The sequence below is a fragment of the Phocoena sinus genome, chromosome 4 (genome assembly GCF_008692025.1).
Source record: "Phocoena sinus isolate mPhoSin1 chromosome 4, mPhoSin1.pri, whole genome shotgun sequence".
NCBI classification, from domain to species: Eukaryota; Metazoa; Chordata; class Mammalia; order Artiodactyla; family Phocoenidae; genus Phocoena; species Phocoena sinus.
This window is the reverse complement of record NC_045766.1, coordinates 2,604,875-2,632,616: the sequence shown is the minus strand read 5'-3', so window position 1 is coordinate 2,632,616 and position 27,742 is coordinate 2,604,875. Positions and strand designations below refer to the sequence as shown.

At 44.0% G+C, this 27,742-nt stretch overlaps 1 protein-coding gene across 7 annotated transcripts in view; it reads right to left on the bottom strand.

Moving 5' to 3' along the window:
• Positions 1-27,742, bottom strand: part of THRB (thyroid hormone receptor beta) — a 396,926-nt gene that overhangs the window by 57,901 nt on the left and 311,283 nt on the right. For 6 of the 7 annotated variants that reach the window (XM_032630404.1, XM_032630405.1, XM_032630402.1 and 3 more), the window contains one exon: positions 12,486-12,746. The exons of the other annotated variant lie outside the window; for it this stretch is intronic. In XM_032630404.1, coding sequence (XP_032486295.1) covers positions 12,486-12,746 — 261 coding nt within the window. The remainder of the gene's footprint in view (positions 1-12,485; positions 12,747-27,742) is intronic. 7 annotated transcript variants of the gene reach the window in all.

Here is a 27,742-nt window from a genome sequence, read left to right as displayed (position 1 = left end):
TAAAGCAGACTAGGCAGACAAAAACTAAATGAAAGGCACACTCCTGGCCTGGTCCTGGCCCGGAAAACAAGCCGGTTTAAGGAACAGCGGTGGCAAAGCCCTGTCGGGAATGAAGTCAGGATCTAGAGACACGTCCCCTCTCAGTCCTGCTCTCAGCCTTGACCTCTCCTCTGTGGGGAGAGAGGGGTGAGGAGTGACCGTTTGTGAAATTTAAATAAAGTCCGTAGGTTAGATAATAGTACGCATCGATGTTAAATTTCCCGATTTTGATCATTGTACCACGGTTTTCTAAGAGAATTTCTTTGCTTTCAGGAGACACACTGAAGTATTTAAAGGGGCATGATGTCTGCAACTTAAGTCTTAAATGGTTCTGAAAAATGATAATATGTATATATGCAAACAAACACATAGTATTCACACACACAGAATGATAAAACAGATGTGGCAACATGTTAACAGTTGGTGAATCGGGGTGAAGGATATATGGGAGTTCTCTGTACCACTTCCACTTTTTGGTAAAGCTGAGATTAAAATCAAATAAAAAGGAATTTATAGGTTTGCCTTAGCAGATCTTCCAGGAAAACACACAACTCACTCAAACTTGAAGACATGACGGTCTCCTGCCACCAATTTTCTTTTTCCAATTCAACGCTTAAAAACAGAAACCAGGCCTTGGAGCAACTAAGCCCGTGCGCCACAACTAGTGAGTCTGCGCTCTCGATTCCGCGAGCCACAACTACTGAGCCCGTGTGCCACAACTACTGAAGCCTGCACGCCTAGAGCCCGTGCTCCACAACAAGAGGAGCCACCACAATGAGAGGCCCACGCACCGCAATGAAGAGTAGCCCCCGCTCGCCGTAACTAGAGAGAGCCTGCGCAGAGCAACAAAGACCCAATGCAACCAAAAATGAATAATAGATTAATTAATTAATTAAAAAAAAAAAGAAAAACAAGACTTCCCTGGTGGCGCAGTGATTAAGAATCCACCTGCCAATGCAGGAGATATGGGTTCCATCCCTGGTCCGGGAAGATCCCACATGCCGTGGACCAACTAAGCCCGTGAGCCACAACTACTGAGCCCACGTGCCTAGATCCCGGGCTCTGCAACAAGAGAAGCCCCTGCTTGCGGCAACTAAAGCCCGTGTGCAGCAACGAAGACCCAACACAGCCAAAAATAAATTAAATAAAATAATAAAATAAAATTTAAAAACCCAGAAACCAACCCCAAAACTAAGCAGATCTGGTGGTGGTCATTTTGACATGTATAGAAATATTGAATCACTAAGCTGTACACCAGGAGCTGACATAGTGTTGTAGGTCAATTATACTTCAAAAACAAACCAAAAAACTCATAGAAAAACAGATCAGATTTTCTGTTACCAGATGCGGGATGTGGGCGGGGGGAAGGGGGAGAGGGAATTGGATGAAGGTGGTCAAAACGCATAAACTTCCAGTTATAAGATAAATAAGCACTAGGGACGTCATGTACAACATGGTAAATATAATTAACACTGTTGTACGTTATGGAGAGCAAATCCTAAGAGTTCTCATCACAAAGAAAAATATTTTTTCTATTTCTTTAATTTTCTCTCTGTAAGGGATGATGGATGTTCATTAAACTTACTGTGGTCATCCTTTCACAATGTATGTAAGTCAAAATGTTATGCCTTAAACTTATACAGTGCTGTATGTCAATTATATCTCGATAAAACTGGAAGAACAAAAATTGAAAAGTAAGCCAATCTGCAATAAAACAAGAAGCCAAGCTCAATAACCTTTGATTCATCTGAGAAAAGTGTGTCAGAGTGATTAGTGTTATTTTCTTACTTTTTAGTGGTGAGCACCACTATTCTTAATATTCTTCAGTCTTAAAGGCTTATATTCTTTTTTTTTCTTTTTTCTTTTTTTGTGGTATGCGGGCCTCTCACTGTTGTGGCCTCTCCTGTTGCGGAGCACAGGCTCTGGACGCGCAGGCTCAGTGGCCATGGCTCATGGGCCCAGCCGCTCCGCGGCATGTGGGATCTTCCCGGACCGGGGCACGAGCCCGTGTCCCCTGCATCGGCAGGCGGACTCTCAACCACTGCGCCACCAGGGAAGCCCTAAAGGCTTATATTCTTAATATTGCAAAATACTTCAAAACATCGTAAGAATAAGCATTTATTTCCTTTATTTGTGGAAGAAATGAGACTCAAACATAGAATGATCACTTCAAAAGAAAGTTAAGAATGAGCATATCATGTGTAACCAGAAAGGGATAACAAGAAAGGAGTATCCCTAGGTCCGGCCATAAATATGAAATGAGATGAACCCATTTCAGATAACTGTTTCCTTGGAAACGCAGTCAATTGAAAGTCCTGCAAAAATTAACATGTATTTTTTTCTTCCCTTAAAGGGCAGAAGCTTCTTTTACTTACATAGTTTTGACCTTTAGTTTTATATCTTAGGCTTATTATAAGATGTTTTTTCCAGAGCTGGGCAAACAGAGCCAAATAAGTATCTTTTCATTAGTTCTGAGGCTTGGCTTATGATCATATGGCCTTTGTAGCTGCATATTATGGGGCAGCTGTGAGGAGGGTAGTTGGGGTAAAACCTGCCACTCACTGAATATTGCCATCTGGACTAATAAACCATCAGCCCACATGCAATGTTGTCACTCATGCTGAGTGAGTTCACAGTATAGCTAATTGAGTTAAGTAGTCATATCGGCAATAGAGTTCTGTATTTTATTTATTTTTTTGATGTGGATCATTTTTAAAGTCTTTATTGAATTGGTTACAATATTGCTTCTGTTTTATGTTTTGGTTTTTTGGTCTCGAGGCATGTGGGATCTTAGCTCACCCACCAGGGATCGAAACCCCATCCCCTGCATTGGGAGGCAAAGTCTTAACCATTGGACCACCAGGGAAGTCCCCAGTTCTATATTTTAAGAGGCAGTAAAGTTGAACGAAGTCAAGTCTCTTGTATAAGCCAATACTGACAAATGCCCTGAGGATAGTGGTTCAACAGAGGCAATGGTTCTATCTCAGCCGATGCCATGGAGGGTGGCTCTGGACCACGGAGGATTCCCGACTCTCTTTCCCAAAGCCCTGCTGGTTCTGGATTTCTGGTATCTTTGCAGTGTGGGTAGAGGAACAATTCAAGTCAAAGAGGCTGGATTGGTCCAGAACCAAGACTAATCTCTAAAGACAGCTCATCCTGAGCATCGCACAGGTAATAAGTGCAGGTGAAATGGTCCCCAGAAGACCTGCCTTGTCTGCGATGGCGCTACCAGAGGTTGCTCTCGGCATGGGTTTTCTGCTTCTCTGGGGTTTTCAAAACCCAAAGCCTCTGCCCTGCAGAGGTAGGGATAGAGGGTAGAACTGGTCACCAACACCTTCGGGAAGAGGAGTTTATGATGGAACATGGGTACGTTTTCAGAAACTGAAGGGGGAAGAAGCCTAGACTTACTAAAGAACTGAGAATAACCTGAAGCCTCCTCTGTTCCTGGGGAAAGCTGGCCCAGGGTTCAGTAAGAACACTGAAAGAGGCAGTAGAAGACGACTGATTTTGCAATTTATCCTGGAGCTGGTGCTATGTTTTCATGATGATCATAGCTTAGGTTTTGGGGGCCAGTACTGATTTAATGTATTTTGCTCTATTTTTCCCACAGGGGGAAATATGGTTATTGTATTGGAGAAATACTTTATTTTATTTTTGCCATTATTTTGTATTTATTTCTATTTACTTTTTTTTTTTTTTTTTTTTTTTTTTTTCGCTGTGCTGCTTGGCTTGTGGGCTCTCAGTTCCCCAACCAGGGATTGAATCCAGGCCACGGCAATGAAAGCCCAGATTCCTAACCACTAGGCAAACAGGGAACTCCCTACTTTTTTTCATTTTCATTTTTTAAATTTTAAAATATTTTATTGGATTATAGTTGATTTACAATGTTGAGTTAGTTTCAGGTGTACAGCAAAGTGATTCAGTTATACATACACGTATATCCATTCTTTTTCAGATTCTTTTCCCATTTACAGAATATTGAGCAGAGTTTCCTGTGCTATACAGTAGGGCTTTGTTGGTTATCTGTTTTATATATAGTAGTGTGTGTGTTAATACCAAACTCCCAATTTAACCCTCCCCACCACGTTTCCCCTTTGGTAACAAGTTTGTTTTTGAAATCTGTGAGTCTGTTTCTGTTTTGTAAATATGTTCGTTTATATCATTAAAAAAATAGATTCCACATATGAGTGATATCATATATTTGTCTGTCTGACTTACTTCACTCAGTATGACAATCTCTAGGTCCATCCATGTTGCTGCAAATGGCATTATTTCATTCTTTTTTATGACTGAGTAATATTCCATTGTATATATGTACCACATCTTCTTTATCTATTCCTCTGTGGATGGACATTTAGGATGGAATGTAGGTTGATGTCCTTGGTTTCTCTGTGGCCAACTAATCTCTGATTACAGTATTTGTTGGAGAGAATTAGGGATTTGTCCATCGTTCAATAACTGGAAAGTGTCAGAGCCAAGAGGCAAACCATGATCTTCTGTTCTAAACGGTCCCTACGTGCCTACTACGTGCTGAGCGACATCCCTAAGACTCAGTGCAGTAGGCCAGCTGTGTAACAGGAGGATTCTCAGAATGGTTTTTTTTTCCAGCTTTACTGAGGTATAATTGACAAATAAAATTGCAAGATATTTAAAACACACATTGTGATGATTTGCTGTATTTATCAAATCATATGTATATTTGTGTGTATGTGTGAACATCAGTCTTGGAATATCTTGAGAGCCAGCGATCAGTATGCCATTCACACATTTGTCTAAATGGGACTGGAACCTCTTTGTATTTTCATCCTGTGTTCCGGGCCAGCTCCTGGCCAGCAGTGAGGCAGTGACGTTTGTTTGCAGGGCGCCATGTCTGTGGTAAATGCCGCTCCTACAGCTCAGTGCACAGCCTGACAGCCTGTACAGTGCTGCATGGGAGACCTGCTCTTTATTTTCTCTCTCTCACCCATTTCCCTGTGATCCTCAGCCCTCTCATGGCCTCCTCCCTTTCCCACGCCTTCTATTGCCTTTATTGGATCCTGTTGAGGAGGAAGGGAATCGGACTCAATTCTCCACTTGGAGATGCTAGTGACTTGGTTAGATAGCCAGCCAGGAGGTTTGCATTTTGAAAGACCACAGAGAAAGGGCCATGATGGAATTACAGGCACTCAGGGCAACCCCTGGAAGAAGGGAAGGACTTTGAATTCCAGTGGTCACCTCTGATAATTTTGTATGGCTGACTCTCCCAATAGTATCTTTTCAACTTCAGTGCAAGGTCAGTAAGTTAACCTCCCACGTTGTCCCGGATTTCGTCTGAAAACTACCTGTTGGGATTATCGCAGGATTCGGCTGTTGTGTCTCTTCCCCCTGCTTCCATTATACTCCTGGCTTTAAAAACTTCAATCCTGTTAGCATCAACTTAGTGGCTATTCTCACGTGGGCGTTCTATATCCTGAATATCCTATCTGCTTCTCATAATGTTTCTAAGCTTCATGATGAGAAAGTAACTCTTAATTATTGAGCACTCACGGTGTTCTGTGAAATCACCTAAGCTTCTCTCTTTCCACAATTCGACGAGAGAGGCGAGACCCCATTTTACAGATGAGGAAACAGCCTCAGGCAGGCTAAGTGACTTGCCCAAGGTTAAACGGCTGGTAAGTGGCTGTGCGAGAATTTGACCTTCGACTGTAAAACTAGGTATGTGCTGAGCCCCACTGCTCCGTCCTGGCAGGTCTAACTGGCCCACATGTTCGCCTCGTGTAGACCAGCATCTTCTCCAAGGTTTTAGATTTCTTCCTTAGGGTTCCTGGAATTCTCTCGCCCTTTTGTGCCATAAAAGTATGAATGGTAAAGAGCTCTGATGTCTGAGCCAGGCTGCCTGGTGCAAATTTCATTTCAGCTCCTTCAGACTTTTCTTGGTTTCTTGTTTAATTTTTTCAACTTTTTAAAGAGTCTGAAAAATACCTGGTTGTTGCTATCGATTCTTTTCTCGGTTGTTTATGCCTCTCCTCTAGCTATGTATGTGATGGTTTGTTCTGCTTTTCCTCATTTACGTTTATCTAGTTTGTCAATGCATTTCAAGGTCCAAAAGGGTAACAAAACCTGGGGAAAGAGGGCTCCAGGCTTTCCTGTAACAGACGCTGCAAAATTGGCCTCGAAAAGCCCATGCTCTCCCACCGCTCCACGCTGCATCTCAATGAAAACTGCAGTTGGGTGGAACAGAGCTTTGAATCTCAGAGGTTTGTCTTCCTTTGACATGGCTGTTCCCAGTTTCCCTCCCCTCCAGTCGAGCTGATGACTTTTCTTTCTTTCCTTTTCTTTGTTTTTCACATTATAATGTGTTTTGATGATCTCAAAGGGTGAGTGATATAGGTCCCCTTGCAAAAAGTCTAGGCAATCAATAAGAAATCCTTATACAATCGTGTGAGTTTTACTCTGCATTATATACCTTATTACACTTCAGAAAACACCAAGAGGTCCCAGGAGTTGTTTTGTCATCCTCACAACGTTGGTGAGTGGATTCTCCACAGGTGAAGTGGTCTGGGCTTTCTTTTCTAGCCCTTCTCTTTCTGTCTGCCCTGGGCTACTGATGGGTGCGCTTCCCTGCCTCTGAAGTATCACATCTCAGAGCTCTCTGGCACGTGCCAGGAGCCGGTAGAAGAGCACCTACTCCCATGTTGATGACTGAGGCTCCCCGGTGCCCTCGAGGTGTGTGAATCACACTGGTGCTCTCAGCTGGAACCACGCTTCCTGATGGATGGGGAGAAGGGACAGAGAGGAGAGTGGAAGTGGATGGAGCAGATGGTCTACTGGTGGGAGGGCTAAAGCTTTTTAATCCCCGACCTTCTAAAACACTCATTTACCTGAAGATGTCCTTGTATTTTACTTAAGGACAAAGAGAGCCATCATGCGTTTGAAAATGTGACTAACTTGAAGGATTATAACGCACACCATAACTTGACTTCACGTCTCTCATTTTTAGAACACTCTGTTATTTTGGTAAGTGAGGATTATACATCATTTAAAATGGTCATCATTGATTTGGTTCACTTTTTTCCTCCTTCTGAAGAGCTTGTGTTCATAGCCTGCCCCTTTGCGGACAAAAGAAATTGCTTTAAAAAGTGCTTTAACTTGTCTACATCTTGGGGACTGGTTTAACAAATTATATCTATAAGCAAGGATAATCTATAGCCAATAAAAGTCAGGATTCAGGAGAATATTTAATGACAAGGGAACATGTTCATGATATAATGTTAAGCCTTAACAGCTGGTTAAAAATGGTTTGCCTAGTATGATTCCAAGTTTGTAAGACATAGATATGCACAGAAAAACAGACTGAACTATAATAAAGATTTTAGTATCCTTGGAGGATGGAATTACAAACGATCTCTAAAAGTCATTTTTGTTGAACTTTTGGGAAAATTTTACTTTTCGTACATGGGGGGCTTTTACAGTGAGAGAAAGTAACTTCCTAGTAAAATTATTTTGACTATGTTTTCTTGCCTTTCTGGGTATCTGAGATTCAATTCTCTCGATGCTAAACGCAGAACGGACCTACAGAGAAAATTCAGAGAGCTCACCAGATTGCTATCTTTTTCTCTGATGCAACCCTGGAAATGGGTCATTCCCTGCCTTGTTTCTTCCACCAGGTTCCAGTGTTTCAGGAAAGTCCCTGATTGACATCAAGGGCAAACATCCAGGCTGGAGGTCTGACTGTCTGGGTTCAGCAGGGCTGACAAGATCCGTGCGTGCATCTGTCCAGGACCCATCCTTGTGGGGCTGGTGGGACCTGTGGTTCCCAGAGAGAAGCTCGGGAGGGTATGAGAGGGCTGAGGGGAGAAGCCTTGTAAGAACTTGGAGGAAGAGCTGGGCTCCAGCCAAACAGAGTGGGACTCTCAGAAGGGTTCAAGTCCCAGAGGGATGTTACTGGGCAGAGTGATTGAGCAGAACACCAGGTTGGCAATTAAGAGAAGCCAGGCCTAAGGGGAGGACCCATCAAGAATGGAGAGACTCAGGTGGCCCCCCAAGGTGCGCTCAAGGAAAGGAATTAAAATGCACATTCCCCGAGTGTCCACTAGGTGGCAGACACTTTCCTTTACTGGTACTAAGAGCTTGTCCATATTCTCAGGCACTTCCTGATGCTCAAGTCTTAAGAACTGCTCAGGGGGCTGGTTAAAATACAGATTCCCGGGCCCCTTTCCAGAGCTTCCAGCTCAGTAGTCTGGGGCCCGAGATTCTGCATTTCTAAGAGGTCCAGGTGCTGCTAGTGCCACTGGTTGGAGAGCTGGGAGCATCATCTCGGACTCTGGGAAGGGAGGAGGTGGGCGGGGAGTAGGGTGTGGTCCTCACCCTTGAGCAATTAGCTCACATTGTGACAAACACTCTAAGGCGAGCAGCGTGGCTGGGGGAGGGGAACAGGGTCACTTGCTTCTGGCTGGAAATAGCCTCTGGCACTAGAGCAGATTTGAATTGTGGGATATGCAGCAGAATGTCAGGGCTCCAGGGCTCTCGTTTCATTTAAATGTGTTACCAATTAATTTCCTTACAATGGTTGTAGCACATAGGAGCACACGTACATGCAGATTAAAATAAAAGCAGTATTCAGATCAAAATGAAAAAGAAGGCATTCAGTAGCTACCAAAAATAAGCCTAGAGAAAAACATTAAGAATACTACAAAGGGACTTCCTTGGGGGCGCAGTGGTTAAGAATCCGGCTGCCAAGGCAGGGGACATGGGTTCGAGCCCTGGTCCGGGAAGATCCCACATGCCGCGGAGCAACTAAGTCCGTTCGCCACAGCTACTGAGCCTGCGCTCTAAAGCCCACGAGCTGCAACTACTGAGCCCGCGAGCCACAACTACTGAGCCCACGTGCCACAACTACTGAAGCTCACATACCTAGAGCCCGTGCTCCACAACAAGGCCCCGCTCGCCACAGCTAGAGAAAGCCTGCGCGCAGCAACGAAGACCCAACACAGGCAAAAATAAATTTAAAAAAAGAAAAGAAAAGAAAAAGAATACTGCAAAGCATAAATCAGTAAATCTCGAATAATTTACAAAATATTCCGTCCATGATGGCCCAACCCTTGGTTCTGCTGCACCAGATTTTTATACAGAGCCCTGTGTGACCGACCATGCGGGTCTGACAATATCCAACCAGACTCTACCCTGTTCAGTGAGGTGGATCCACTGATCATGCCTTTGAACGCCAGTGGCGATGCTAATTGGCTATGACTGTTTCTAAAGCTTCTTCTCGGTTTCTGTACTTGCATCAGTAGAACCGGGTAGGAAGTAATAGTTTGCAGAAGGGTACCCAACCACAAACCATTTTGCTGTACAGTGGAAGCTAACACAACATTGTAAAGCAACTATACTCCAATAAAAATTAATTAAAACACACACACACACACACACACACACACACACACACACACACACACTCAGAGGCACATTGGTCTAGACTGGCTAGATGACTGATTTGGGAGATGGGCTTTTGCAGAACTTCAAACAGCCCATGTGTTCTTATGGCTCCTTCACTGCAGATTCTTTCTGTATCTTTAAGGGTCATTTGGTTCTCATCAATTCCATTTGGAGTCCTTGAAATGGGGGTACTTGGATGGATTTTTGGCCCTGCTGCTATTTCTTCAAGGATATGAAGGACAATCTCCTGTACATAGTAGGCACTTAATAAACACAGATGGGACGCAGGCATGGAATGGTAGCCCAGGAAAGAGATACCAAGCACGCTTGCAGGCTAGACAGAGAGAGCCAGGAACTCAATGCCCAGCCTGGATGGATGTCAAAATAGAGCTCTTCTCACAGATCCTGTGAGGAGGTGGCTGGCCAGCCGAGCAGATGGAGAGGACCCAACTCGGAAAAGAAAGGCAACCACTCCAGTTGTTTCCCTGGCCTCACCACCACCTCATCAAATACCGGTGTCCACTGGGAACGAGTGAAATTCAGTTTACAGTTTTGGCCATGACAGTAGGCTTCCTCAGCATCTTCACGCTGAACCAAGGCATCGCTTCACGTCCATGCCAGTGTGAACCCTGGCTGTTGCTGTGGAAACTACAGGAGCGTTTACCTTAGTTGCGTTCCTTTAAAAACTAAAATCTGGAGGAAGGCCTTTCATTTACTAATTTAAGTATATTTTCCTAGTCAACAATTCTCCACCTCGCAGCAAAAGAGAGCTGAATGGATGCAAAATGGATGATCAAATCTAAACCCCCTGAGACGTCACGCTGCACCCCACACCCACCTGTCCTGCTCTCCTTCTTCATCCCTCACCGGGCACTCAGCGCAGCCCAAGGAATTTATGTGATTTAATGATGCAGAGCTGATCATAACGGTCCCAGCAAGAATGAAGCTGCTGCTTAGAGAGCACTATGGGAGATATTGTGCTAAAGCGCTTAAATCCTATCTATCCAATTGGATCTATCCTATCCAATTCTATCAACAATCACATAGGTTTGCTCAAGGACAGAAAGTGGAAAGGCTGAGATTCTAGCCCAAATACGGTAGACTCAAAAATCTGCGATCTTAATCACTGTATTTACAACACTTAGGGTCTTGGATCCAAACAGAAACTCTTTCCCTCTGCCCTTAAGGTTTACCAACAAACTGGAAACTGGACAGCGTCGTAAACTCTACACATCCAAGGCTAAGATTTCTCACAAATGATGGAGATGGACCCATGAATGAATGAATATGGGTACCAATTAGGAATAAGTCACATTTAGTTTGTGAGGTCCTTAGATCATAAGGACACTGCAGTTTCCTGTAAACCAAGGCATTTCACTGTGAACCAAGGACTGATGTGGTGTTGACGCCAGCTCCTAAAATCTGAAGATACAACCTGGTCACAAGTTCTAAGACTAACTCTCAATTGCATTCCAAACAAGTGTGCACATACACACAGAGACACCTGTTTTATATCCTGACTTTTTGGGAAAAACTTATTTTGCTCTTTTTCTAAATACCCCTTTCAGTTTCTCAAATCTCCTAAATAACAAAGATGAGAGACAGTTCAAACACAAATCTTCCCCGAGAGAACATGTATGGTTTTGACTGTATTGAAATCAGAGCTCATACGACTATTTTATTATTTGTCTAGATAATTCTATTTTCATCTGAAACAATCCACACACCCAACTTCACAGGTCAACTGGTGGTTCCAAGGAGCTTCTGAAGTGTTTTCAGAAAAGTTAAAGGACCAGCAGTTTTTTGAGAGGGATGAATATGATCATGTTTTTTTTTTTTTTTTTTTTTTTTTTGGCGGTACGCGGGCCTCTCACCGTTGTGGCCTCTCCCACTGCAGAGCACAGGCTCCGGACGCGCAGGCTCAGCGGCCATGGCTCACGGGCCCAGCCGCTCCGCGGCATGTGGGATCTTCCCGGACCGGGGCACGAACCCGTGTCCCCTGCATCGGCAGGCGGACTCTCAACCACTGCGCCACCAAGGAAGCCCTATGATCATGTTTTACGTTCAAGTTAGAACACTTTGCAAAAGTCCTTCATGGCTCATATATGAGAGTCTTTACAAACTTTCATTAATATAGCTTGGTATGTGATTGGCAGATTTTCAGATGCACCATTTAAAACTTTATCATGCTAACACAACATTGTAAATCAACTGCACTTCCATAAAAAAATAACTTGATCACGAGTCAAAGTCCTTAAAGAAAATGGAAAAAGACCTTATTTTTAAAAATGCTGAATTGAAAAAGAGTGGGAGGTCACATGAACTTGGACATTTAAAGACACACATTGATTTAAGAAGCGAAGATTTTGCGAAGCCCTAAGACCATAAAGCGATCAACACAAAGACATCTGTCAGGGTGGAGGCGACCTGAGGTAAAGACCAGTTAAATCTAATGCAGTCAGAAACTTAGGCCAGTTTAACATCTTTTTATGAGGTGACAACCCCCTAACACCATAATCTCGCCTTTCAGGATGATGACACAGGACTTAACGAGTAAAAGAAAACAACTTCAAACCTCTCTCTTGAACATGAATTGTCTATTTAGGTTAAAGGTAGACTTTGAGATCCCATTAGCTACTGGCACAATTGGGAAAAGTCATGTACACACACACACACACACACACACACACACACACACGCTTCAAAGCAAGTAGTTATGTAACCATATCAATGTCTGTTTCTACTTAGCTTCGAAAACAGAAGTGAAGCCAAAACTAACAACCCTCCTGCTAATTAGAGAAGGAAAAATGTCTTCTCCCCAAGTGCCCCAACATGAAACTGAAATTAACTGCTTTCCTTTGGAACCCACTTATTTTATGCTTCCCAGAAGATATGGGGATAAAGAAACTTTGGAAGAGAGCAGCTGGGGAAAACACATGGACACCATACGTGGACTCAGTGGAAACAGAGCACACACTTAAGAGAGAATTCTTTTCCTTGTGGCAACTGGGGTCTAATAAAAATCTGGTTACCTTTACATTTCTTCTCTTCCGTTTGGAAGGTCTGGGCGTTAGGGACGCTCTGATTGTTCACATCGTCGTGGTCCAGATGGAATATGGAGCTGGTCCAGGTGGCCTGGATGAGATGCCGGGGCGACTGTTCATTCTTCAATGCGCTGCGCCTCTCTGGGGGGCTCTTCCTGTGCAGGCAGGCTTCAGACATTCCCACAAGCTTCCACTCCTGCTTGCCGTGGGGACAAGGCTTCGGCTTGTCCCAGGCTGGAAGGCCATTTTCTGGAGGGTTGAAAAACACGAGATGACGAGCATTGGCATTGTCAGAACGGGGCTGAGATGGAGAGGTTTGGAAGGCAAGCGCTTTCTCGGTTCTTTGGGGCTGACAGCGTTCGCACACCCCTCCCCTTGACAGTGGTCATAAGATGCAGAGGGTGTCAGCCTCGGGCATGGAGCCACCGGTGCTGGATTGCCTGTTGGAGTAATCAACACATTCCCCCGATTTTACTGCCTACAAAGATGTCAGCTCCTCCATGGGAAGGCTGCCCTTTCGCCAGCCCTGCTCCCGACAGCGATGGCCCAGGAGCAAGTGGACACCAATTTATGTCACTGCTTAGATGACCATTTGAGGTCTCGAGGGTCAGGGCTGGCCGTGGACACTTTTCAGAGCCTCAGGACATAAAACGTCCAGGATTCGGCCTTATTTGACTTGGGTGTTATCACAGGCTGACCTGAGGGGCACCCTGTTGCTTAAGAGGGACGTGCCACGTGGCTACGTGAGAGTGACAACTCTGTTCTCCCTGTCACTTTCCACTCCCGACAGCCTGACACAAAGGGCTGGCTCTTCCAAGAGAAACTGTGTCGATGGTTTCAATGTTGTCCCAAACAGGCGAGGAGATCAGATGAACCGAGCAGATCGTGCTTTATTTGTGGGGTAAATTAAGAGCCCTAATGATAGAATGAAAAGCCACACGTCTCTTGCATTGAGATACAGGCAGTTATGGTTTATGTATACGATGTTGTTTTCTCTATTCAATTTACAGGGACTTAAAGGTCTGCCCTCTAGAGAATGGGAAACAATAGAACAATATAATGAAAACTAACCTTCCCTGGTGGCAAATTTTACCTCCTTGAATATTTTACTGAATACGGCTATAAAGTAGAGAATAAAAAGGAGTATGCTAATATATATAATACGGCTATAAAGTAGAGAATAAAAAGGAGTATGCTAATATATATAATTTGTAGATGCAGTCACATTAAAAAACATAATCCATCTGGTCACCCATATTTCCAGAAATTCGTAGGCTATACTGTCTGTCAAAATGAGAAAAAAATATAGAGTTCTACTTTTAAAGTGATTATAGACAGTGATGGAAAGACTAATCGATAAGTGAATTTCTTTTATGCTGAAAGGGCCAAAGGACCGTGAATATCCATATCAGAGAGACAAGTCCATCCTGGTCTGTGCATAGTACTGGGAATTTAAAGCTGCTGTTCAGACACTTAAAATGAATTTTAAATTACTTAATGCAAGGGTTAAACATGCTTTCGCTTTTCACAAGCCCCCTCTGTAAAGCTACTAGATGCCTTCAGAGATGTTGGTTAGGGGTGGTTTCTCTAAAGGTGTCATCTGTTCTCAGCCCCTTTTGGAAGTTGCATTTACCTTTCCTGGTCTTGGGGTTACTGTGTGGAAACCCCGATACCCATCCACTTTATTTCTAGTACAGGAGAAGACTGTGAACAACTACAGCAAGATAGCAATAATCGACACGTGATTTCTCTGTCACAGTCAATGGAAATACTGCAGCATGAAATACCCTAACTTGGCCAGTAACCAATGATCCCCTTTAAACAAAATCGTACAACACTTTTGGATGTAACATTTGCTCTTATTCAGAGAAGAGCCCTGAAAATTCACTCTATGCAAAGGGCTGTGCTGGCATCGTGGGAGGGGAGTGAACTAGACCTGGGTTCTTTCTCCTCAGTTTCTAGGGCGTTATTCAATGCATGGTAAATCCAAAAGGTCTGGACTCCAGCGTGCCAGCTCCTGTTGCAATTACAGGCACTTAGTCTCACTTTCCATGAAAAGAAAAAAAAAGCTTAGGATCTTGGGAGATTGTATGGCATTTCAGATGAAACGTATCTGTGTGGAATCCTTTCAAGGACCTAGTATCCATGAGGGTTTCAGGTTTTCATGAGCTAGGACTTCCCTGGCAGTCCAGTGGTTACGACTACGTGCTTCCACTGCAGGGGGCAAGGGTTCGATTCCAGGTGCGGGAACTAAGATTCCACATGCCACGCGGTGTGGCCAAAAAAAAAAAAAGTTTTTCACGAGCTAAATATAAAGCCACTGAATGCAAGGGTTAACTTTGCAAAAAGAGTTTCATTTCGTTTTTACAGAAGTGAAAAGCCTTCTCACCCATGCATGTTTCTATGATGTCTACTCAATTGTCACGGACTCTAATTCCTTGGGAAATTGCACCGTATAATGCTCCATTTTATTTTTATTTTTTTAAATTTATTTTTGGTTGTGTTGGGTCTTCGTTGCTGCATGCAGGCTTTCTCTAGTTGTGACGGTGAGCGGGGGCTACTCTTCGTTGCGGTGCGTGGGCTTCTCATTGCAGTGACTTCCCTTGTTGCGGAGCACGGGCTCTAGGTACATGGGCTTCAGTAGTTGTGGCACGCGGGCTCTAGAGCACAGGCTCAGTAGTTGTGGCTCACGGGCTCTAGAGCGCAGGCTCAGTAGTTGTGGCGCACGGGCTTAGTTGCTCCGCGGCATGTGGGATCTTCCCAGACCAGGGCTTCCTGAGTTGGCAGGCGGATTCTTAACCACTGCGCCACCAGGGAAGTCCCTAATGCTCCACTCCAAGTAATGTGAAAGTTATCACAGTTTTTTGTAGCACCTCCAACATTTGATTTTTCTGCAGAAATTCTTAAAATGTGGTATTAATTCCCCTACCTGCACAGAAATTAAGAAATACAGCCAAACTGGGTAGTCACTGCTCCCTAGTGAAGGGAGCTAGTCAACATGCGTGGATGAGAGATGATGGAAGGGACCCCACCCAAGGGGACATTCCTCCCTAAAGCACAGCCCATTAAAGTTTGCTCAGCACATCCCCTGGGCCAGCAAGAGCAGGAATTTCTTCTAAGCAAGTGAGGTTATTTTTGCGGGGAGGCAGGGGATAGGATTACCTTCCATTTTCCTAAGAGTCCGAGGTGGTTTGGGAAAAGGGCTCCATTCGTGAGAGGTGTTTACGAGCTCGTAATTACTGTCTGTAATTACATTCATGATAATGGTATTCTGTTGTTTAATTGGCAGGTTTATTGTTGGGGCACTGCCGGCACATCTGGGCCTAAGAAGCCCTGGTTGGGTCACGGGCAAACTTGAGGGATTTACTTAAGGAGGATTCTTGATTATTTTCCCAAGAAGAGAAGGGCATATATGATTTCCTATTCCATTCCCAAGGAGGGATGAGACACGATTCCAGGCTCCTTCAATTCTGCCTGCCGAGGATGCTGTGAACTGTGTTGTTTATTTATTTATTAATGGATTGGTTGAGATTTCAATGCTCCAATTTTATAAACAAAAATTGAGGTTATTTAATATTAAAGCAGAGACAAAAAGTTTTAACATTGTTTTAATCAAGTAACATAGCTGTTTGAAACAGGAAAGTTTAAGACAGTTGAATAGAGCAAAGTGAAAGATGATCAGGATAGCCACTCTGATTAATTCCTTACTAGATGCATTTGAATTCCACTGTAAGTTTGGCACTGGACTGAACACTGGCCTAAGCCAAAATTTTCTCTTTAGTGTTTAGAAGCCCTGAACGTTTTCCTTCAGATTTAAAAGAAGAAAAAGAGAGAAAAAAAAAGGAAGAAAGAAAAAGGGAAAAAACCCCTCTATAACAGAACCTCCTTAGCTTGAAAATGGATATGCTGAATGCAACTTCATACCCCCTAAAGAATTTCAGAAAATGGCAAAAAATTTAAAACCTAGGTGAGATGTGAATCTGCGAAAACCTCTTCTCTTTGGTGTGACAAAACTCATTCCCTCCTGGTAGGTATATGGCTCTCCTTCAATCTCATCAGAATCTATCAGAAAAGGCAGCCGGAGACCAATTTGTACCTCGCCAGTAAGATTGCTAGGGTTTAATTTCTTATAATATCAAGCTAACAAGGTTTTATTATACCAAATGTTTGTAGAGTTTCAATGTGAAAAAAACTTACATACATTTTGAACTGTGTTATTTCCATGTTTGCTTGGCAATGATGGTTTTCAGGGATTTCCTGCTATCTCTGTATCCTTTGGTTCCCCCAAACCTCAAACCAATGAGATATTTCTTTTTAGAAGGATTAAAATCTCGTAAGACTACATCCGTGAATCTCAAAGTTTGGTAAGTATCAGTCATGTGAGGCGCTATTAAAGATGGCAGGAGGGCTTCCCTGGTGGCGCAGTGGTTGAGAGTCCGCCTGCTGATGCAGAGGACACGGGTTCGTGCCCCGGTCCGGGAAGATCCCACATGCCGCGGAGCGGCTGGGCCCATGAGCCATGGCCGCTGAGCCTGCGTGTCCGGAGCCTGTGCTCCGCAACGGGAGAGGCCACAACAGTGAGAGGCCCACGTACGGCAAAAAAAAAAAAAAAAAAATGATGGCAGGAGACCAGGCTTATTGAAATAGGATGGGGCCTGGGCATTTGTATATTTACCAAGTTCTACAGATGGTTCTGATACCCAGTAGAGTTTGAGATCCACAGGGTTAAGAAAATCTAAGGTAAGAAAACAAATTATTGGCAGATATCGGATAAGGGTGCAGTTCCCTTCTCAGACTGGAAGGTTTTACACGCCCTGGACTAAATTCGCATTATAATTAAAACATTCATCAATTGTTTTGGGATCTACTGCTTGAAGCATTAAAAGTCAGATGTTAACTGGAGTTATCTTGTAGATTGCAGGTATGGATGTGAGTAAATACTCAGTCAAAAAGCCTGTTCTGAGGAATATCTGGGACACAAATGTGCACAGTAGTAGAAATACATTTTTTTTTTAAAGGGAGATTCTGGAAATGACCGTATCTTATTATTCGCATGAAGAATGAGTTCTTTAATGGATCCCAGTTAACAGATGGCTTTTAATATTTCATAGTCTAGACATCGACAATTAATTTGTCAGTTATGATGCAAATTAATAAATAAGTAGAATCAAAGGAAAGAACTAGATAGGGGCATGTGAACTGCTACTAAAATAACTAGACACACATTGACCTGTGTGTCTCGAGGGCGTCTAGATTTGAATGATTGCATCTGTGTTAGATGACCATAATTCTAGTGGCTCGAATGACCCAGCATTGACCTAAAGGGTTCTTTTGCAAAAAGAAACAAACATAAATCCTATGAACAGAACTGCCTACGTCCTATCTCTGGAAATTTCGTTAAAGATAATGGAAAATAAACCTGTCCATCAAAAAAAGGAGAATTGTATGAAAATACGCAAGTGTTTCAGGACATGAAAGCAAGCTTACACCTTAGAAAAGTGCTAAGGCAAAGGAAATGGAATTATGACAAAGTGCTCAGGAAGGGTCTGCTGAGTATGCTGGGGTCTCATGGCACCAATTACGATTGTGGAGTCTGCATTAAAAGGCCATCGGTATGAGGCACTGAGACCCCCGAACCGTATCCTGTGTTCAGCGGATGTATATATAACACGCTTTGCCAACCCAGTGAGTGTGTAGAATCATCATCGTAGAGCATCGGGCCACTAAGTATGATGTCTCTGATTTCCGCTTAAGTTTTTGACTCCAACCCGTAAGTTCAGCCTTGTGGGATTCTCAGACACATCAACTGACTTTTATTTGTGGAGTCACGTAGAACAGGAGACTCGTATTTGGCTGAGCATTTACTATGGGCCAGGTACAGAGCTAGACACTTTGATTCATCTCCATGAACATCCCGGAAGGACACAGTGTTCTACTGCTTGATTGAGCCCCCACTCCCGTGGCTCTGCCCCCTGTTCTCTGTCCTCTGGACATGTGGGCTTCAAACCTGGGAAGCTCATTCCCACCACAGGGTCTTTGCAGAAGCTCTTCCCTATGCCCGGACTGCCCCCTTCCCGACCCTCATACAACCACCCCCTGTTGTACCAAGAAAACCACGAGGATACAACTGCCTCTCCCTTTTACAAGAAGGTTAGATTTCCCCTGATGCAGAACCTCTCAGGGTTGCATTTCTCCAGGAAGGTAACTGAAAATGAAAAACCTTGGTGGAGGGAGGCAGGGAGGGGGCTGGAAGATCGGCGTCCCAACCCTTCGGTGGAGTGGTTGGTGGGTCTAATCTTTGAAGATCACTTCCTGTCCCTAAGTCTCAGATTTTCCATTTGCAAAAGGGCAATATAATATTGCTCCTGGGATTTTTCTAAGGCTCAAATGAAATGATGTATGTGGATGTATTTAGTAATTAAGTGCTCTTCAGGTGTACACAGTGCTGTAACCACCTAATCTATATTGTGTACATGACCATATGTATCTCTTTCTATCCAAAGGGAAAAAATACTATTAATAAAACAATGTGTTACTTTTCCTAATAAGATATTCTATGTTCAGTGGATACAGGTACCTTACCTTTACTCTCAACACCATGACCATCATCAACACCGCTACCATCACCATCTGGTCCTCAACAGAACATGTGTGTAGGTGAGCTTGTTTTTGATGACCTCCCACTTCCTTTTGACCCCCTTTTGATCGTCTCTCCCTCCTCCCAAGTCCTTGCTATTCTCATGCAGTCCTCTGGGTGCTCAGTCACCACTGTGGGAGAATCCCCTACTCAAAGATCTCTTAGTGACCTCGGGCAAGTCACTTCTCTTCTCTGTACTTTAGTTTCCTCACCTGCAATGTGGGAACATTCTATTGCTGTGATGATTAAATAAGTTCGTACATAAAAAGGTCTCGGAACAGTGCACGGCACATTGTAAACGGTAAATGTTCGCTCTTTACTCATACACTCAAATGATCTCTTTCCTTTGCCCCATCCTCCAAGCTCAAGTCTTTTCTAAACGTGATTCTCAAAGAACATCTCCTGAAGAAAGAAGTTTGACAAATGACTTCACACCACTAGCTTAATGGCTTGGAACCTGGGATGAGTCACCCCTCTCAGCAGAAGTTGTGATTTAAAGAGGATGCTTGAAGAGTGTAGGACCGTAGCCCAGGAATGAATGCCTAAAGCTGGATGTCTGATGACCGTGCAAGGCAGGTGGGAGAGACATTTTGGCGAAGTAGGCATTTCCGTTCAGGCTCCTGACTATCTCATACCCGGCTTGCTTAGCTTGGTGGGTCAAGCAACCTAATAGTGACGACACAGGTTTGATCCCTATTCACCTTTCAAGACGTGGCTCATTGTTTAAGCTTTTCTTGAACCAATCCATCCACCCTCAAACTTCCATAGTTCCAAAAAGTATCTCCCTTCCTCTGCGTGCTACTTTGTACCTCGTGCTATAACCATTTATATACATGTATAATTTTCTCCTTTTCTTTTGTGGTTACACTTACATTACCTAGCACAATGTCAATGAATAACAATTAATATTTCTTGTTCCCTAATAATCTGATAATTGCAAAGAGAAAATTGCTACCTAAGCACAGACTCTGCCTATTTTCTTATCCAGAAGCCACTGGTTAGTCACAAGGTGGATTCATTACTATTAAAACCAATTCAGTGCGATTTTCCATCACCAACAGTATTATCGTCCCCAAACTGCAGGTGAAAATGAACGCTCTTCTGCTTTTTTAGAGGCAGGACAGGATAGTGGATAAGACTATGGGCTCAGCTGGTCAAGGTTCAGATTCTGGCTCTGCCACTTATTAGCTCTGTGACTCTGAGAAAACTGGACCTCTCTCTGGAATATCTGTCCTGTTTGTCCTGCCTCCCCTGCAAGGGCAAGAACTTATCACGGCCGCCTTGTGTGTCAGTGGCATCCCCACATTTTTCCTCCTTTACGGGACCCTAGTCAATTTATCCATCTCTCAAATCCCACAGCTCTAAGCACAGTGTCTTAACATGACAGGACCTCAATAAATGTTATTTGGAGATAACTGAATGTAATCTAGGCAGGTCAGAAAACCCCTGAAGCCGAACAGAGCACACACAGACTCTTATCTATCCAGGAATTTCTACCCACAGAACAGTAATGTGTTCTGTGCGAGACAAGTCAGCCAGACCGCTCACGTGAGCAGCGAAGGTGGCCCCGCCAGGGACAGATGCTGGGGCACAGGCTGCGGGGTGCTCTGTGCTCAGAGAAGACAGAAAGGGCAGCCGGGTGACTCTGTTCCTCCCACTGCCAGGGTGGGTGATCTCGCTGCTTTTACTATGGCGTTTGTACCCCATGAATGCTCTGCCCAAGCCACAGGTGTAGCCCACTGTTTGCTTCCCAGGCCACGTGCGTGGCCGAGCTCTACAGACGTGCCACTGTGTGGCTGGTGAGTCTCAGGGCCGTCCTCTCAGGCCCCCTGACCTGGCATAGCATCCCTGGTCTAGTAGCATCTGGGATGGGGTGGGCCGGCCACCAGAGGATGGACTGCGGGCTTGTCTCCTGGTGCCTTTGGATCTGCCCAGGGTGGCGTTCTTTACCTGGCCTGGGAATCTTCAAGAGTGACCTGAAGCTGTACGGCCTTGGGCACCGTTTACTTCCATTTATGAAGGCCTTGGCGGGTGGTGCTTCCCCAGAGGAAGTCACGAGACTTGTAAATTTGGAATATTTGGGCAAGAAATGGAGAGTTCTCTGAATTAGACAAAAATCAAATTGTTGACTATTTTTAAAGGATATTCACTATTACTACTTTCAAGAATTGTCAGGGAAGGTGACACAACTTTGCTGAGTAACCTGGGGTGAAAATACCTCACAGGGTGGGTGTGAAGGTGACAAGAAGCAACATATGTACGAGGCCTAGCTTTGAGCAGAAATGCAAGTGCTGGCAGGGCTCCCTTCCTATTTTCCTACGAATGATTATGGAGATCAAAGCCACCGTTCCCGGTGGGCGGGATTACACAGACACTAGGAACCTCCCAGGGCAGGGTGGACACTGTCCACACAGACTCTCTTACTATGCCAGCCTGTGGTGAGTTCCTCTCCTTTTGAAACACATTCGTTGCTTGTTCTAAAAACATGCAATCGTGTACTGTTTCTGAGATCTCACTGATATATATTCGTATTCCCAATATAAAGACTTGGGTAGCCCTGGAGGTTGGGACCAGAGACTACCTTGATATTCTCTACAATTTAAACCTGCAAAATGGAATGAAATGCTCTGACCATTGTAAGGCACACGAGGGAATGGGTCACAGCTGAGGATAGGGCCTTCCAGGCCCCTGGCTTCTAAAGGACTTGCGGCCAGGGAGAATAAGGAAGGAAGGAAACCATGTATATTATTGTGTACGAGGTATTTTACATGCATAATAATAGTAATAATGCTGGTATAAGCAGCTTTGGGCAGGAAAGAGCACTTTGCGGGAAGGAGCTCTCTGCAGGAGGTCCCTTTTGTCTTGTCACCTTTATACTGCCACCAACCTTAAACCAGGCGCCCCATGCTCTACTCATCCTGGCCCAAGCACACTTTTCAAATCTTTGGCTCACACAATACGTTGCTTAACCTGTTGGTTCTTTCTTTAGATCAAAGAAGTAGAACTGAAGAATAAGTAATTAACAGACCACCAGATCTCTTCCCCAGCTTCCCCTTCAGTCACCTCAAGAATGAACAGCATCTAAAGAAAGATCACGAGATGACAAGCCTGAACTTGGCAGTGGGAGCCTACAAGTCTGACCTCCTACCTCAATGATTAACTGAGATTACTTCCCCTTTTCCCTTTAAAAACTTTCATGGCCAAGTAGTTTCTTTGGAGTTGGTTTTGGGACACAAGTCCACCTTCTCCCCAGATTGCTGGCTTTGTGATTAAAAGCAACATTTTCTGTTTCTACCAACCCTTGCCTCTTGAGTACTGATTTTCGAGCTGGGAGCAGCTAGACCTGAGTTTGGTTACACTGATAAAATGTACTGAGCACTTACTATATGCCGGGTTATTAGACTGGGCTCCATAAATACAAATTACTGTTCACTGAGCACCTACTGTGTGCCAGGTAGCCTCCTAAGTGTTTTTCATACATCATCTCATTTATATGCATAGCAATATCAAGAAATAGGTATTGTGTCTGTCATTTAAACCAATGAGGAAATAAGGGTGGAGGCGAGTTAACTGACTCCTGTGTTTCTGTTTAGGATGGGTTACAATGCACAATAATTATTAGTTCCCCGTTACATTTGTGAGTTCCTTAACAGCTGGGACCATGGCTTGTTTAGCTGCTTGCCCAGCACACAGCACTGGGGTCTGGTCCACTGAATGCTCTTTGCCTGGACTGAAACTGAACTGAATGGGCAGCTCTCCCCATCTCCATCCCTCTCCTCCACAGCCCAGTGGGAGCATCCTTCTCCCCTCTGTGCTTGTTCCGTTTTCCTGTGGCTCAGCTAAGTGTCCTTTCCTATGGCCCCTACACACTTTCCCCCAAACTTCTCTTCCTTTATTTCTTCCCCTTTCCAAGTGCTATGTGTCTGTGGCTATTTCAAGATCTGGAGCAGAGGTCTCTAAAGAAACTGGGCGCTGGGGTTTGAGAAACAAAGAATGACATTTTATTTGAAAATTTAGAGAGAAAAGCTTTTATTAACACTGCATTGATGTACGTACAGAATGAATGAATGAATGAATGAATGAATACTGAGGTGGGGGTAATGTGCTCAGGGCTTACTCATCAGCTGCTTCACTCTTGAAATTTTATAAACAAGATTGCTGAGGCCCTTGTTCAGCCTTTGTCTGTTTACCTGAAACGCGTCCTCAGAAATATCGTCTTGTAGGCAAAGTCTTGCAAAATTAGCCTCTTTGTTCAGATAGGCTGCTTTCCATTGCTGTGTGGTTTTGGTTTTCTTTTCCTGAGCACTTGCCTATTAATTTGCCCTTTTGTTGAGCCTGGCCTTCTCTGCCCTTGCATGCAGGCGAATTTAAGTTTGCTATCACAGCGGTTTTCTCTTGTTTCCCTGGCAGTGATCCTCAGTCCATTAAGTGAGTGAGATCTGGGAACTGCTAAGACAGAAACAAATCTTTTCCTTATCTGGCTGGTCTCACTTCTCCAGTTTTCCTGCCTATTCCACTAGGCAATCACTATCTCCATGAAAAACAATCAACATAGCCACAGAACTCTCAAATAAGTATTCTGAAACTAGAAACTACAATGATCATCTCTTGGTAAGTTAAAACCATTAAACATTGTTACAAGTGTGTGTGTTTAGAACCTTTAAAGGGGAGGCACATTCATCTCTTTTAAAGTTTAGCTTGAAACAAAGTTAAAAACCAAGCAACAAAACAACCTGTGTTCAAAGACCACGGGGGAAACTCCACTTGGAGTTTCACCCGATGAAAACTCGGCGGTATTTACCCACACGGGAACAAGCTGAATGCTGGAACACCGACCACAGGCCCCAAAGACTGGGAAAGGACTTTCCAGTGAACACAATGGAATCCTCCCTTGGGAATGGTCATTGGTTTTCCATAATTCATACCGAATTTAATCAGAGAATCCTCAGGTCGGATGACTCAAACTTGGAGGTAATTACTCTAATGGCCACAGAGATTCCATTTAGGATATTAAAAAGGCTACAGCTGTTGCAGGAACGTTCATATTAAAGAGCCACAAATGCACAGTAAAGGGAACAGATGTTTGTCGCCAGGATTAGATTTCTCCTGTGCGAAAGTTCAGGTCTTAGTGTTTATTCTTGTTGCCAGTCTGAACCCACAGTTTTGAAAAAAAACATAGGTCGCCTGTAAGCTCAGCCCCATTTTATGTTCCCAAACTTGAAATATACCTTCCACAAGTAGGAAAGAATGTGAATCTTTTCTAACTTTTTCACCTAGGACCGGGACATAATTTGTGGATTGAGAACAAATTTTGAGATTTACCATTTATCAAATAAAAAGACAAAATATGACTTGGGTAATCAGAACAGTTTTGTACATCACACTTTAAAGGAGTCTTATTACTTGGCAGCAAAACACAAATTCTATCAATGAAATTACACACACTCAGGGCTTAACAAACTGGACAAACATATACGCTGCTGTTAAAAAAATAAAGTAACATACAAGCCTACAGAGGTCCCTTCCTCTGGGTTTTCATAGACTCTCACGACCGTTTTTCCAGATATTGCTTTGTGCAAAGGGGTAACTAGGAGCGAGATCTCGGCAGATATGCCCTTCATTTACAGAGGAAATATTTCAGTCTGGAGAAGGATTGCCCATCTCCAACCTGCCTGGCCCCCGGCGAGGGCCAGGCGTGCCCCATGGCCCCTCCATCCTCAAATGGCTTGTGAATGTCTAAGAGGCCTTATTACTCTCCCGTAGTCTGAGGACCCACAGAATCAGCGTCACCGGGAACTTGTTAGAAATGTGGGATGCTGGCCCCAGAACGGATAAATCAGAATCTGCTTTTAAACCAGATCCTCAAGTGACTCACGCGCACACTGATGTCTAAGACACTCTGTTCTGGGGCACAGTCTCCATACAAAGTAGACAGGACTTGTTAAGCGTGTGGCTTAGCCAGTTTAAACTTTGGTGGGATATTTAATATTTACTGCAGAGAGATGATTTTCCTATCCAGAAATCAGAGAGGAAAGTAGTATTTGGTGCATTGCAGGTTAGGGAAAGTAAAGGGACATGCCTTTATTATTTTTTTAATTTAATTTTATTTATTTTATACAGTAGGTTCTTATTAGTCATCCATTTTATACACATCAGTGTATACATGTCAATCCCAATTGCCCAATTCATACCACCACCACCCCCCGCCACTTTCCCCCCTTGGTGTCCACATGTTTGTTCTCTACATCTGTGTCTCTATTTCTGCCCTGCAAACCAGTTCATCTGTACCATTTTTCTAGGTTCCACATATATGCGTTAATATACCATATTTGTTTTTCTCTTTCTGACTTGCTTCTCTCTGTATGAGAGTCTCTAGATCCATCCACGTCTCTACAAATGACCCAATTTCGGGGACGTGCCTTTAATGCCTTTATTTCCTAAATGGTTAGTTGGTAACTTTGCTTCATGAAATGGAAAAATCCAAACACAAAGATTTCCAATTATAATTTCCTTTCCTTTCATTTCATTTCCTCTCTAGAGATATCCAGCAAAATAATAAAAGTAATAGCTAACATTGAATGTAGGCTTACTAGATGCCAGGCACCCATTCTGAGATTAAATGTAAGATTTAATCTTCACAATACTCTGTGAGGCAGCAAGATTATCCTCAGGTTTTAGATGAGGGAACTGGTGCACAGAGAGGCTTAGCAACAAACTCAAGATCACACAGTGAGTAAAGGACAGAGTCGGGATCCAAACCCGAGGAGGGCTAGCTGACCACGCCACACCTCTCCCTGTTATGGGAAACCAACAGCAAATGACTTAGGTGACCATCTCAGGCAGAAGAACTAAATTCTGTGGCCTGAAACACAGAGTTAGAGGTTTGAAATAAAGACACTAAAGCTCAGAGAGGTCCCGTTCGTGCTGCAAGTCACCGGATGAGGGAAGTGCTGGGGTGGGTCTTCTGATTTTTCATCCTATGATCTTTTAATTCAAAACATACTTTTTTTTTTTGGTATACAACAAGGATTTATCGCTCAATCTCAACACTTTCAAATTCTGACATTTTCACTCTGTACCTCAAACATTAGTAGCTGTTTTTCTAGTTAAGACTTTTGTCTTCCAGTAAGTCTACCAAACACAAGACAGCTCTGCAGGGCACGATTCTCATTCCCACACTGATTTTTTCAAAAGGCTAATGTTTATGATAGTACCAGCTCTGCCTCCAAGTGGCCAAAAAACTTAGAAAGAAAACAAAAACGAGCAACCGAGGTAAGGAAGAACTGACTTGTGCCCTAGCTGCCCATCCCAAAGGTTAAAAGGCCACCTGATGGTTTAGAACTGACAACGGGATAATTTCATTTGGAGTTTATGATATTGAGAGGTAGCCCTTTTAGAAGGTCTCCTGGGTGCCAGGAACGGTGCCCACAGTGCTTTATTTACTCATTAGAACGATGCTGTGAAGGAGATGGTGTTATGAGCCCCGTTTCATGGATGAGGAAACGCTGGCCGAGACAGCTAAAGATATTGTCCAAAGTTACAGATAGTAAACGGGGAGCTCTTCTCATACTCCCTAGGTTACATTCTGCAGGTGAGGCAATGGTAGCCCAGAGAAGAAAAACATTTGCCCACAGTCACGAAGCTAGTTAAAGGGCAGTGCTGTGCTTGGAATCTTCCTCCAGAGGGGCCAAGCTTGGCTTGATGGCAAATGGGAAATCCTAGGGAATGACAGTGGACCGTCTCAGCGTACATATTGCTTTGAGGGAGGTTCATCTAGCTCCTCAGGAAACATGGCTCCAGAAAGCCAAATCTCTCCTTAAAAAAAGAACGGAGGGGCTTCCCTGGTGGCGCAGCAGTTGGGAGTCCGCCTGCCGATGCGGGGGACGCGGGTTTGTGCCGCGGTCCGGGAGGGTCCCACATGCCGCGGAGCGGCTGAGTCCGTGAGCCATGGCCGCTGAGCCTGCGCTCCGCAACAGGAGAGGCCACAGCAGTGAGAGGCCCGTGTACCGCAAAAAAAAAAAAAGGAAAGGATGGAATCCAAGAGCATATTTCTTTAGAAATGTAGGATGCACATGATGTCCAAACGAACAGGCTTGTCTTATTTTGAGCATGGAACAAGAGATGTTTGAGATGCAAACATTTCCAACTTTCTGAAAGTCTGGCCTGAGATATTTTCTGACCAAATAGTAACCAAAAGAAGAATAAATATTGTGCTGTTAGCAATTAGCCCGTGTGTCTGGTACGCGTCCACAAATGGCAGCTTCTGCAGAAGGAGTCGAGCTACCAAAGTGATGGAACCAACGCGCTCTTCAACCCAAGAGTGTGTGTTCTCTTGCGTATTCTCGTGGTTGGATTTATTTGGGACAGTGTGGCAAGCAAAGTCGAAGGTATTAAAAATGATCCACACTTGCTTCCCAAGACGGACAGGCAGCTCACTTCCTGGGGCTGCCTTGCCTACAGCTGCCTCAATTCTAGGGGTCCATTTGCCTGGAAGATGAGACAAGGTGGGGATGAGGAAGTAAATTGCCAAAGTGAGGAAGCTGCTCTGGAAGAAAAATCCCATTCTGCATGTTACCTCCTCAAGAGGGTCACTCAGTGGACCCACATA